At 49.4% G+C, this 13,050-nt stretch overlaps 4 protein-coding genes across 4 annotated transcripts; 1 reads left to right on the forward strand and 3 right to left on the reverse strand.

Annotated features, from left to right (window-relative positions):
- Positions 1-2: 2 nt before the first annotated feature.
- FOMMEDRAFT_164361 (uncharacterized protein) lies at positions 3-1,756 on the forward strand (the record flags this gene model as incomplete). The annotated part of the gene is made up of 3 exons (XM_007261268.1): positions 3-349; positions 652-1,202; positions 1,442-1,756. The coding sequence occupies exons 1-3, from the start codon at positions 88-90 to the stop codon at positions 1,754-1,756; spliced, it is 1,128 nt and encodes a 375-aa protein (XP_007261330.1). The 5' UTR covers positions 3-87.
- Positions 1,757-2,198: 442 nt separating this feature from the next.
- On the reverse strand, positions 2,199-2,722 carry FOMMEDRAFT_16067 (uncharacterized protein). The gene has a single exon (XM_007261269.1). The coding sequence runs from the start codon at positions 2,673-2,675 to the stop codon at positions 2,469-2,471; it is 207 nt and encodes a 68-aa protein (XP_007261331.1). The 5' UTR covers positions 2,676-2,722; the 3' UTR covers positions 2,199-2,468.
- Positions 2,723-4,529: 1,807 nt separating this feature from the next.
- Positions 4,530-5,676, reverse strand: FOMMEDRAFT_16068 (uncharacterized protein). The gene has a single exon (XM_007261270.1). It carries the CDS (start codon positions 5,657-5,659, stop codon positions 5,246-5,248), a length of 414 nt encoding a protein of 137 aa, XP_007261332.1. The 5' UTR covers positions 5,660-5,676; the 3' UTR covers positions 4,530-5,245.
- A 5,451-nt stretch (positions 5,677-11,127) lies between these two features.
- FOMMEDRAFT_149903 (uncharacterized protein) lies at positions 11,128-12,316 on the reverse strand (the record flags this gene model as incomplete). The annotated part of the gene is made up of 4 exons (XM_007261271.1): positions 11,128-11,245; positions 11,838-11,947; positions 12,011-12,100; positions 12,164-12,316. The coding sequence occupies 4 exons, from the start codon at positions 12,314-12,316 to the stop codon at positions 11,128-11,130; spliced, it is 471 nt and encodes a 156-aa protein (XP_007261333.1).
- Between the last annotated feature and the right edge of the window lie 734 nt (positions 12,317-13,050).

Raw genomic sequence — 13,050 nt, forward strand, 5'->3', positions numbered from 1 at the left:
TTCCTACATAGTCTTGTCTGTGGTATCTCGGTCCGTCACCACGTAGCACTGCACTCGATTTCGTCGCGCAACCCACGGCGGTCGCTCATGCGACGTCGGCCAAGAAGACGCACATCTCCGGGTGCTTCTCAACCAGAGTTTCTCCGCCGGAGCTGCAGTAATGACGACCCCGGATTGTACTTGCATGACTACTTCGCACCGACGATCCAATCCTTGCTCCGTCACAGTGAGAACGGACATACCAGCTCGCTCCAGCGGACCGTTTTCCCTCGTCCCAAAGCCAAGACATTGTTATGGCTCGGTGATATGACTACCCACCTTGAAGACCTGCTCCGGGATTCCCTCGACGGTAAATTTAGATGGTCAGATCCCTTACTACGGATTTGAAAAAGAGCAGCTGGATCTAAGCTCAAAGAGAGTTGACAAGAAGCAGTGAAACAGCTTCAGCTTCCATTTCCACCGTATATGGTCAAATAACCTGCAAGTTTCCTTGTCAAAATGGGACCGTGAAGGGCGTTGCTCTATCTTCTCACCTAGTTCATAAGCGAAAGTTTCCGACGAGCAAGCACGGATACCGATCCCACAACATCTACAAATGGAGCCAAGAAGGTAGCTTGAGAACAACCAAGACCACTAATATTTTCAAAAAAGTCACAGACGTTGATCTGCGCGGGTACTTCGCGCAGTTTGCGGAGAAACTAGAACAAATACATTATCTGCCTTCTCCCAGACCGCCCAGCTGGGCCTACGCAATACTTCTCAGCAGGTTCTCACCGATCCTGCCGAACTCCAGACACTTTGCAATTAGAGAGTCGAGTGAGAGTCTTCAAGTGCCAAAGTCGCCATTGGATGGATTTTCTGCGGAGACTAGTCATGACTTACACTCGGAAGACACAATCTGCGGAGAGGGACGCCCGGTATTCGCACACAAGCCTTGCGAAGGCGGACCTCAAGGTGGGCTCGTGGTTGGCACACTTGTTTGGCCAAGGAGGGTCGTTTGTCTCCTGAACCTTGACCTGAACCTCCAGAAGGGGAAGAAAGAAGGAACTCTGGCAGCGGCTGTACCAAGCGAAATCACATTCATTCTGCAAGCTACGGAAGGACTGGGCGTCATCTTGCTGTGCTTGTTTGTTTTTGCGCTACCGGGGGCGGCGCCGTATCGTGTGGGAGAATCTGTCGCCTCGCGCCGCTCAAGTCTCCAAGTTCCCCATCGGCAACGAGACAGATGCAAGTGAAGTTGTCCAGCAGATGAGCCCTATCTAGACAACGTCCGAGCTCGCGGTTTTGCGCAGTAGCAACGAGGCAGAGAAAGGAAGCCGACTACAATAACTTTGACAAAAAGCAAATTTGAAAGCGGAACCAAGGCAGACATCAATCTGCACTGGTGTTGTTTGAGGGACTGGCTGGGCATGATTGCAAAGGCCACGTGCGTTCCCACCAGAGGCGCGTGTACATACCGCATATGGCAGCTGCCGATGTGTCGTGTGAGCCCAGTGGGGCTTTCTGCCTCTATGTCGGTCTTCGCCTGCGCCCGCTAAGCCATTTTGCCCCTCACCCCATGAATTTTTTTGTTATTGCGTTTTTTACCCTCTACCACAGTATGCTGATCGATTGGGCGGCAGTCCCACTGGGGAATGCAGAAATACGCGCATTTTGTGTAACTGAAATTGATACGGCGAGATGCCAGCGCACTCTGACGTCGTACTTCAATCTTCTTTCTTCTGCTCTTCTTGTCGATTTACTTGCATTGGATTGATGATTGAGGGAACTAACTCGTATTCTATCTGCCAATCTATCGGAATGATCCGAACCGAATAGACTCGGATCTCTTGCTTTTGGGCCAATTGGCAGACAACGATGAGCGGTGTTTCCGTTCATCTCAGCCAGAAAATCCCGCTTCGATTTTGATGCATTTATGTATTTGAGTTATGTCTACTGTGACTGTATTGACCCGAGCGGATGCGGATGCGGGTGCGAATGAACGCGAAGGTCTACTGTACGGCTCCATGGCTCTAGGCCTCTAGTCAGGCATCGAGGCAAGCAAGCACGTAGGCAAGGAGGTTTGAGATTCATGAGTTCGTAAGTTCCTATGCGATTATGGCATCCCCGCGTCAATCTGACCAGAACTGGGTCGTCCAGAATCTCCCTCAACTTCTTGAATTCAATTCGCTCGGACGAAAGCGAGCGCCCAGCTCGTTGCGATCTCCCTTTGACATGCCTGCAAGTAGTTAGTACGGGTTTCTCCCGCTCCCCTCCCCTGCCCTCGTCGCTTCACGGGAACATTCCGAGAGAGCACGCTTGTAGAGAAACTCATTCATGTACACTCAGAGACGCCAGGGCAGACGTGAGGCGGGAACGGGAACGATATCGCAATTTATTTCTATATTTTCCTCTCACTTCCTTTCTCTTCTTTTTAATTCATTTTAATTTCTTCCTAGTTTTTCCCTACCCCGATAGAATGCAGGCATTCATACCCGCGTACTATAGTGTCTGGAATTTGAAAAGCGGGGAGAAGCGCGCGAGTCTTGAGTCTTGAGACGCTTGAGGTCCAAGCTCATCTCATATAAATTCATACGGTAGGTCTGTATAGACAGATATACAGTCGAGTATATCCGAAGCTCGCTCGATTTACTCGGAGGACGGAGGTATCGACGAAGGAAAAAGTAATTCAACATGGGATGTTTTTGTTTTACTATTTGAATTTTGAAGCATTGAATGTGCCAAGGTAGAGAAAAAAAGACACGGTATGGAGCGATGTATGCGTATGCATCGTCATCCTATGCGAATTGACTTGAATTAAATTAAGATAACGACGTATTCATTGCGGCTGCGCCTACACGCAATCGCGGTCGTGGCGAGGGCCAAGCCAGATTGCACTTCTCAACCAAGGCAAGCGATGAGAAAAAGAAAAAGAAATCCCGTAGTTTATTCACGATTTATAGTTTATCACATGTACTGTTGCTTAGGTGGTGTGTATACATGTGTATATTTCTACTACCGCTTGCTGCGTGTTGCTGTGTGGTGGTGGCGAAGTGTAGTGAAGCATGGGGCGAATGTAGTAAAGTAGTGTGCTTCGCCAATATGTCATGGGGTAGCTATAGTCTGGGCACGGTGGATTTTAAAGGTATTTTTTGAGATAGGAAGGTGGTTCTCTGAGAAAGTGAGAAGGTGAGCTTAACTCCGTTTCTTGCGAAACTCTCTCAGTTGAGGTCTCCGCGACTGAGCGAAGATTGGGGCTGAGTAATAGTGAGAGTCCGAGAACGAAAGTTTTTCAAAATAAGGTAGAGCAACGGGCGCAGCAGAATGACACTGCATTACCTTGCATACACCCAGATCCAGACAGCGTTTGCATAGCAGCATAACAATACATTTTTCACACACTCATCGAAGTCCATATGGTAAGAGAGTGCCACCAACACCACACAGCCGATAAAATCGCCCGATAATTCGCAATATCCAGTTTCGTAATGTTGTTCAATATGTCAATAACCGCCGAATGAGTTTGACGTCGGACAAGAACATTTTGACGCATATAGACGCATATGAAGGCTGAGTCTGTGAGCCTGTTTCGTTTCTAAATTCTTATGGGGCTAGGCGGCCGTAAATAGCTTTGAATATGTGTGTGGCAGTGTGTCGTTTGTGTCAATGTGTGTGGGTCATTGATGTCATACCCAAGAGAAATTCTGAACATCTGAACTGAGAGTCAGACTTGTCTATTTTCTTATGAGTCGAGGCGGCCGTAAATAACTTTTAAATATGTGTATATGTAGGTGCGGCAGCGTGTCATTTTCGTCGTTGTGTGGGTTATTGATGTCATATCCAGGACAAGAGGACTGAGAGACCAGGAGGAGGCCGATAGACCGACTCGCCGAGAAATGCGAGCATTTCGGTCGGATGTTACATTTCACTGTGTGAAATATTTTAGTCATTTACAAGAGCGATGTACATATGTTGGTTTGAGAAACGGCGTAACCCGCGCACGAGGCTCCCTGTTCAGGCCTCACGCTGAGCATCAATACAAGAAGCACAGTGTATGAGTTCAGGGTACACACATCTCCGGAATCCGGAGCGTTCATCACCTTATGATACAAATGAGCGAGCTTCGAGGAAGTGCACGAGGCATACGTGATACAAGCCTCTTGAAGCAGGAGGCCCGAGAGCATGAAAAAGCACGCGGTCGACACCTCACTCAAAGTCGGAAGACGAGCGGGAGAACACTGAACGAATGATTAAAATTTTCATTTCATTTTATTTGGCGTTAGAACTTGGAGAAGTCGGCTGTCAGGCGGGCGATAGCGATCGATATACACACGGTGGTACCCAAATACACAATACACGAAGCAAACAATAGCGATGTGCTTCGAATGTGTTGTAGATTATGTATGTTATGTACTAAATAAAGGTCATACACGTATTAAGGCTTAAAGCCAGACATAGACATAAGTATGGCCTGCTGGCAGTGCTAAAACAGATGATAGAAGTGTGGTGTAAATCGAAGTTGGTCAAGGATTAACAATACAAATGAAGTGCAAGACGCTTCTCATTTGGCGTCTGTGTCAAAAAGATGAAAGGTGATAAATGGATAAGAAAGTCATCAAATGTGTTGGTTGCAAATACAGTATACAGGCATCGAATTTGATTAATGGTTGGGGGTGTAACCGCTAGTAATTGTAGTGGAAGAAGCGGATAGGGGGAAGATGTGTCGATAAAGGAGGAACAAATTGCAAGACATGAAACAATGCAGGAGGATAAAGACGAATGCTGGTGTGGAAAAATGCTCTTCATCAAATTACGCTCAACAAGCTCATTAAAGCTCTAATATGTTTTGATTGGCTGGTCCCACAGGATGCGGTCCCCGAGTAACGACCTTCCGATGACGCGCATGCCGACCAGGACGCGACGAGCTAGAAGGCACCTTCTTTGTCGTGATGGTGCGTTGTATGTCGCTTAGCTCCAACCCATTTAATCATGGATGAAGTCGTCCGGTCCGTCGCGCTCCCACGCCGACTGGGGAAACAGATTTCGGGGTCGGAAGGATTAGTCGCGTGATACGAAAGCACCTATCACCGGGCCAACCAGGCGCATCCCGAAGGGAAGAACGTGGCCGCCATAGTAATTAACCAGTGGCTCTTTGCGTAATGCTGCGTTTTCGGCGGGAGCCAAAACGAGGTAGGGGGCGGAAAGAAGCACTGGGTGAGAAGGTAATGAGGCGCAAGGGCGGGAAAAGGAAGGCGTGTAGGGTGTCTTAATGTATCACCGAAGCATGAAAATATGTACACGCCTGAGGCGGGGCGAGGGGCGGCGTAGGGGACCAGGGCTGTTCGCAGTGAGAACGAGATAACGCCTGCGGTGCGCCCTGCTGCCGGACTGCTGGCACGGTGGTGTTTGCGTGGATGCGCTGGGAGTTGCCAAGGATGAGATCAAAGGCGCTGTGGGCAATTTCCCGTCGTGCCAAATTGGGCCAAATCGCGGGTGGGTTGTTTGAGAGCTTATTGCTCGCATTCGTATTCAACCGCAGCACGGCAAGCCTCACTCGTTCGCGGGCTGAACCCATGTTTGCGGAGGCTGCCACGGTCGGGGAACCAGGCGTCACAGGCCGAGCAGCTATGTACGCTGCGTACGGATGCGGATGTGGACGCAGATCCGGTAAACGAACCATGTCGTGAGCGTTTTGACGAGTGGGAGAGCTAAAATGCGAGGGCGCGAGAAGAGCGGAGTCAGCCAAATGTGTTCTTCACACGAAGACAAACACAATGCAAGACGAAGACAAGTGGAACGGGATGCGTGTATGCGCGTATATTCTCAGCGCGGGATAAAAATAGCGCAGAGAGGCGGACGGAAGAGGCAAGGCAGGGAAGGAAGGGAAGTCGCGGGCAAGTTGACATACCGTGTCATCGTCCTCGTCACCCGTCTCGCATTTCCTCTTCGAACGCGGCGGAGAAGGCGCTATTCGGGTCCACACACAACTCAGTAAGGGGTATACTCTTCCGAAGACGCGCCAATAGGAAAACGACGTACCAAACTGTGCACCAACTGCCTTTGCATATGCGTCGCGCCACTGCTCTATCCGTCGCATGCGTGAATGGAACGAGTCCGCGGCTACGTGTGCCGGTACGGGCTCTTCATCTTCTGAGGACTCCTCCTCGGACACTTCTTCTGACGAGCAGTACGATTCGGTGGCAGCTTCTTCCTCTTCTTCGTCTGAAGTCGATGAGGACGCGTAGCTCGTGGACGCGTATGAGGTAGATGGTACAGAGATGCGCTCGGGTCGTGACGGTGGGGGCACCTCCTCGAGCTCGATTATCTCAATGGTGCGTTGCTGGTGCAAATAATATTCGGGCTGCGGGTGGGGCGCAAGGCGCGGATCGAGTTGGCCAAAGGGCACAGTGGTGGTAGGCTTGTATGCATCGGCGGCAGCGTGATTGAGGTGGTAGGGGCTACCGACCATGACGAGGGATGTGTTTGAGTCGTTTGTAAACATTGTAGTCGACTGGGGAGGGGAGCCGACTTTAAAGACGGGAGCGGTAGCGAGAATGGGAGGGCACTGAGTTAGGAGGAAACGGTGGCCGGCGCGGACTGGGGATATTTATTCGACTTCAACTGGTTTATTTGCCGCCTTTCTTTTCTCGTCCTCTTCTTTTTCTCGTCTCGTCACAGCCACAGACCCGGTCGATTGGTCCCCAGCACAGATCCTCCGGGCAATCCCCGTGACCCAGTCCATGGGCTCCGGTCCACGAGAGCCCTCAGGGTCCTCGTCTGGCATGCATGGGAACCGGTCCTGTTCAAATGGGTTAATCACCCAGTCTTCGGAGCCGCACACGTCTCAGCGCCCTATTTTCTGCTCCTCTATACCCGACATCCCTCCGCACCGTGTATCTCTCACTATTGCACTAATGTAAAAAATATAGCACTTTCATGCATGCGCTCTGACGTGTTTGCCTACGTAGTAGACAGGCACAAATACATGCTCGTACACTACTCTGCTACTCGACGACAGCTGGCCCCTACGCAAGAATAGTTCGCGCCCCCCTTCTCTCCCACTCACACACCGACTTGGATCGCCAGCTCAATCACACATCCCTTCTAGAACCCACGCCCGAAACTCATCCGCCACACCGAAACGCCGGCAACAGCACCCCCCATCAGGCCATCTTTTGAATCAAATACGAGCCAAGAAAAACGAAGAATCCAAACAACACATCACCCGTGTCCACTTCGTAGTAACGCAGCTGAACACGGGAACAGAGTAGAACAAAACGCCAGCGTCTCCTAACCACCCTTCAACTGAGTTGCCATTAGCACCCAACATCTCACATTGCAGTATCAGGCCTCATCCGTCAAGGCGACTGAGCTCATCTCATGGTCTCATAGGTTTCAACCATGCCTCAGCAGCCTCAAACTGCTCAATGAGTTCTGGCAGGACTGCCCTGCCTTCGTGCATCAGCCGCATCGCATGAAGCGCCTGTCCTCGTGTGGAATGTGCATGGCAGTTTGATACAGTTTGTTTGTACGGCCGAACCAAGACCAACAGACGGGATCCCATGAGAACGCACGAGGTCCAAGATGAAGATTGGGCATGAGAAGACAAGGAGGAAGAGAAAACCCACGTTTCAATACACTTTCCATACCGGGAAATTAGGCTGTAAAAAGCACTCACGCAGTCCCAGAACCGGAATCCCCGCTCAACCTCAGCCTTCGGATACTTGATTCCAGGGAACGTTTCTTCACAGATGTCCAGTGCCATTTGTTTCTTCTCCCGTACACCCTCCGCGTTCGCATCTCGAACGCATTGGAGGCCGTTGATGTGTGTCAATGCATCCAAGTACACCTTTGCGAGAATGCCAAATCCGGTGTTGACGTCCGTCTGGAAGGGAAGAGATAGCGCAATGTCCAGCAAATCTTCTCGGGCGCGCTTTATGTCCCCGCGGAGCAGCATGTTTAACGAGGTCACTTCGAGCAGCGTTCGAAGGGCGCGCGTGAGTGATTTCACGAATGAGTTGAACACAAGCAGCTCTCGTGACAACGGCGCGGACCAGGGTTGCGGCTGAAAATAGTCGGATACCATCCATCGTGATAAAAGCGCGGGCGGACGGGACGGAATGCACGGAACGGGACCGAGATATAAATATAAATGTATCGTCAGTGATCATCAAGAAGACAAAGCGGGACCATCGAAAGAATAAGTTGAATGTAAAGCGGCCAGATGGGCCCGTTTGCCGGACTCAACGTACCTTCGAGTTCAACGGCACGATACTCAGGACTCGCATAACTAGTAACATGCATTGCTTCTCTTCGTCTACAAGGAGATTCTGTGAGAGCTGAACGAGCTAAAAATAAGACAATGCTTACCGGTACCGAAACTGGGACCTCCACTGAATGCCCGATTAGACCAGAGATGACCATGCATCACTCCAGCCCTGACAAGTTCAAGGAACAGATACAAAGGATCTTGGAATTTGTCGTTCACTCGCGCGGTTTTGATCGCAGAATACATCGCTCGCGCGAGTGGGCCATGCGTGTGGGAGGCCAGTAGAAATCTGAAATTTCAGTGCGAGGGAACCGGAGGACCAAACGGTACACAAACGCAGGGGCATCGTATTCAAATTCTTAGAGCCCCGGAACAAGAAGGGAAGTTGTACGCACCCACGGAGTTCAAGGAACCGCCATATTACGTTGGCAACGGCTTCGTCCTTTTTCTCCAAGGAAGGATGGTCCTGGTTGTAGTGGGGTTTGTCAATTTTCTCTTTGCGTGGGCGCGTACGGAGTGCAAGTTTCTCCGAGGCCGTTGCGCCAAGGCACAGGGCAAAGTCGATGGTGGATGACTGCAAGCGGCCGATTAATTGGCATGAGCATTGAAACAATTAAACGGTAACGGAGACCTACATTTTGACGCCGCAGTTCTTCCTCAACTATGACAGAAGGCACAAACCACCCCGAGACCCGCTCCGCCAACTGCCCTGTCTGTTGTGAATTGTGGGTGACGGCCTTTGGGCCATGATTGTTTGGTCCTTGCGGAGGCGTAGGAGGATCGTACCAAAAATGACCAGTGACCCGTCGGCTGTTCCAGAAATTGTTTAGGACATTGCTGATTAGTGCTAGGGCTGTCGCACGCGGACCCGTTTGACCGTCTGTCACTACCTCTTTCACGAAACGCCGATATTCCGTTGTCTCACCGTTATCGAGCGGTGGTGGCTCGAGGATTTGGCCTGACGTTAACCAAACGAGTGGCTGAGGGCTCAGTAGCCCTCGCGATAGGTAGAAGTAGACCTCATCCGGTAAACGATTGGTGAAGATCTCGTGAAGATCTGAAGGAATGTCAGTTACGGAAGGATGATGTGGTGGATGAGGAGGATGGTGCTGTGGGCCATTAACGGCGAGAGGGAGTGGCTGGACAGTCCCTTCAGAGGTTAGAATCAAGGAGTACTTGATCATGCTACGCGTTCGGGCGAAATGTTCATGATACCCAACCATCTTAACCGCAGGATGCTCCGAAAAGGCGTTAACGGCAGCGTGACCGGACTTGTAGTATTTGACCATATCGACAGTCGCTTTCAGCACGACTTCATGTGCAATAGGAGGAAAGGGTGGACTATGTTCACATCCAACGAGAATTCCAGTATCTAGAAACTGGTCTTCATTCAACTGCAACTCCGAAAGAACTGACCGCTTTGATATAAAAGAAAACGTCGGCGTGGGAGCGGTGAGATCGACAGCCGTTATAAGTTTGTCTATGCCGGGGTAAAGTAGCGTGTCTGTTGGTCCGAATATTGCATGAATATATGATTTAGGGTGCCGTTGAAGGTAGATCAACTGTGGCAAACGAAACACGTAGGTATTCGTGAATCATTAGTATCCGAGCAGAATTATCAATGTGAAAAGAACACACCTGGGCCCATGCGACATAAGGAGCGACTAGATATTCAACATTCCGATGTCTAAAAATCCGCAAGACCATGCGCCAAGTGTCCCATTGTTGAATGTTTGCTCTTCCTTCAAATAATTTCGTTGCCGCTTCTTCTTGGCCATTTTCGTATTTACCCCAAGCTGCCTGGCGATCACGCATCGCGTCCGCATGTTCTTGCTGAAGATGCGGCCTCATCTTCTTGTTTGGACTGAGCCCAGGGAATACGAATACAGGCTTGATGCGTAGTTTTTCGAGAATACGAAGATCGGACTCGATACGTTGGACGAGAGCAAGAGGTGGACCACCTGTTGCAGCAAGGAGAGGCTCCCTAGAAGGCGGGTTATCGAGAAGGAGCTGCAGATAGTGAGATGCATCGATGCCTAGACGTGAATCCGAAAGTGAAGAGAGCGGCAGCGTCGTGACTTGTTTCCGCTCTGACAAGAAACCTGGACAATAAGTCAGCATTGTCGTCACGCGTCATTCTACACTATCTCACCATCCAGGTGCTTGATCGCCATCGTAGAATAGGGCGTGTACGTGCGGTAGCAAGGAGCAGCGAGAGACTGAGCTTGACCAACGCGTTGCGTACACCAGCGCGACTTTCACTTGTTGACTACCAAGATCTTCATATTACGTAATATTCCTATATGGTACAGCCTACGAAGGATGAGTCTCTTTTTTTCAGTTTGACTTGCACAGCATCCAGACCTAGTTACCTGTGAAATTGTCTGACCTCTGTATACAGAGTGTACTGCATCCTCTCCCGTCTGCTTGCTTCTATACCCTCGAAACACTCTGAAAAACAACACTGACCTGGGAAATATCTCTATGTGGTGGAAGTGCTTAAATCGGAATGTGGTTGTCAATACATCGTATAGCCATACTACGGACTCACGAAGGTCTATGACACTTGCAACCTAGCAAGGGAGTAGCAGGTGTGGACCAACCGATGCTAACCGATGCTCATATAGAGACAACGATTCATCGGAACGGGTGTACAGACATAGCCCTCTTTGCGTGGTCTTCACACTATCATCACTACTGCGAGTAATCGCCTTGATTTTGATGTACTTACCAAAATGGCTTATAATTTTTTCCATCCACATCTGTATCCGGCTGCATCAGTGCACTGCATCAACTTCTTTGTTCCAGTTTCGCCTAAGAATGGACTACTGGCTGAAAATTTGCACGATGCTGAGAATGTCCAACCAAGTGCATATTAATTACCGGAAAGTATCAAAACCCGTGAGTGTCTGTAGCTCAAGGGTCTCCGAGAAGGTCTCTCCAGCAGTCTCATTGCCTTCGCGCTGGACGTCAAATATCTTGCTCATTATGCCATAACTGGTATGTATTTGCATTTATTCAAGCCTGTCTGGGCTTGACGATATAGAACGCTTGGACCTTCCGGATCCTTCTTTTACGGACCCGCTCAGATGATACATATGCACGCAAAGACCTCGTGAGCCATCGCTAAGCTGTCAGAATTAAGCTCTCGCCCTTCCCTGACTTCTCCGATGTCTTCAAGTAGCACGCTTTTTGCTCAAGTTCTAAGGCTATTCAATATCGCCCCTTTTCTGCACTCCTGAAACGCCTGGCTCTGTGTCGTTCGCGCACTTGCTCTTGGCATTTCTCATGAGGGGGAAGAAGCTAAATGTCAAAATCACAAAAGAATGGCCTCTTGCATGAGAAATTCCTGTAAACTGGTTGACCAACGTCTCTAAGGTACCAACACAATGTGGGACGTAAAAATCACTCGTCTCCATGCCATGCCCCAAAAATCAACATTTTTCGAAGAATTGGTGGCTTCAAATTTAATATGGTCGGGGTTTTCTCGCACGATGAAAACGGAATTTACACGTCCATGTGTAGTTTGGTTGAACACGTTTTGGAACTATTCTCTCAGGAAGTTGACTATAGTAACAGGAAGACCAACGACTGCGAGGGACAGGATCCCAATTCTTCAACTCTTAACGCCGTCTTTGCTGCATCAGCCAAGATGAGTACACGGAATGTACGGTGTCCAGCTCGAGCTTCGCTAATGCACTGCGGGAAGCGCGTTGTGAATAGGAGGAAAAGGTTCCGATATCTGCGAGTCGATTTACTCACGTTTGCTAAAAATAAATCACTCAAATGGTAGTGCACCCGGTTTATCCTACTGGTCGCCTCATACACTTGTAAAGGATAGATGATTTGCTTCTAGCGCTGAAAGTCAGAAAAAGTCGAGTCCATACTGCAAGCCTAGAAGCAAAACCACCGCACACTCGATGACTCGTGTGCCGATGACCTCGGCTGGGCGTTCATTATAATCAAGGCTGTGGTATTCAATTCGTGCGAAGTATTTTTACTCATCTCCAGACTCTGCCAAGAACGCGGTGCCGAGATGACGGCGGAGCTATGTTCCAAGTACGACATGTGAGCATGGCAGAAACTAATAGACAAACTTGAGCAATCGGTCGTCAGTCTAGACTCTTCAATGAGCGTCTACATACCCACGCACGCAACTCTATTATGTGGCACAAATAGTACAATCTGTCAGTGTCCTAATGGTGGAAATGTTCCTAGCTCCGCGTAGACACCAGTGGAATTGGGTGGTAAAACCTTTTCCTTGTTATGGTCCAAGCCGCTTGAATAAGTGATAATTTGTGATTTATTGTATTGAAAGTAAAAGAAATGTTGATTGACTTGATTGATGATGTGACCGGAATTTACAATACAACAATACAAGCTCAATGAATATTAGTTACATGACATTAGAATAAGACCATAATACGTTTGCTTTGCTCCTAAGCGAGTAAACCATCTTTCATTGCAGTATTCAGAAATCTAGAATCCCGGCACCCGGGCTGCTTGCCATCTCGAACGGCGAAGTAGGAGGACACACTCAACATCGTAGCCCTTAAGATGTCCAATCTAAGCACGGACATATTGACTCTGTGGGAAAAGGTATAAGCAGGTTATCAGAGGTCTTCATTCCCAGTCTCGCCAGTGGACGACCGACACGCTCAGGCTCGTCAGGTCAGGGAATAGGAGTAACAGCGCTCAGAGAGCGGCGCATACGCTGCGAGAAGTCGTATACGTGAGATTTTTGGGAGGAATATGATATCTAGAGTGGATTGGAAGCTGAGCACGCGGCCAAGGTTCACTTA

The sequence above is a fragment of the Fomitiporia mediterranea genome (genome assembly GCF_000271605.1).
Source record: "Fomitiporia mediterranea MF3/22 unplaced genomic scaffold FOMMEscaffold_1, whole genome shotgun sequence".
NCBI lineage: Eukaryota > Fungi > Basidiomycota > Agaricomycetes > Hymenochaetales > Hymenochaetaceae > Fomitiporia > Fomitiporia mediterranea.

Coding starts and splice junctions, on each gene's coding strand:
- FOMMEDRAFT_16067 (XM_007261269.1), bottom strand. CDS start 2,675: ATGTTGAATTACTTTTTCCTTCGTCGATACCTCCGTCCTCCGAGTAAA.
- FOMMEDRAFT_16068 (XM_007261270.1), bottom strand. CDS start 5,659: ATGGTTCGTTTACCGGATCTGCGTCCACATCCGCATCCGTACGCAGCG.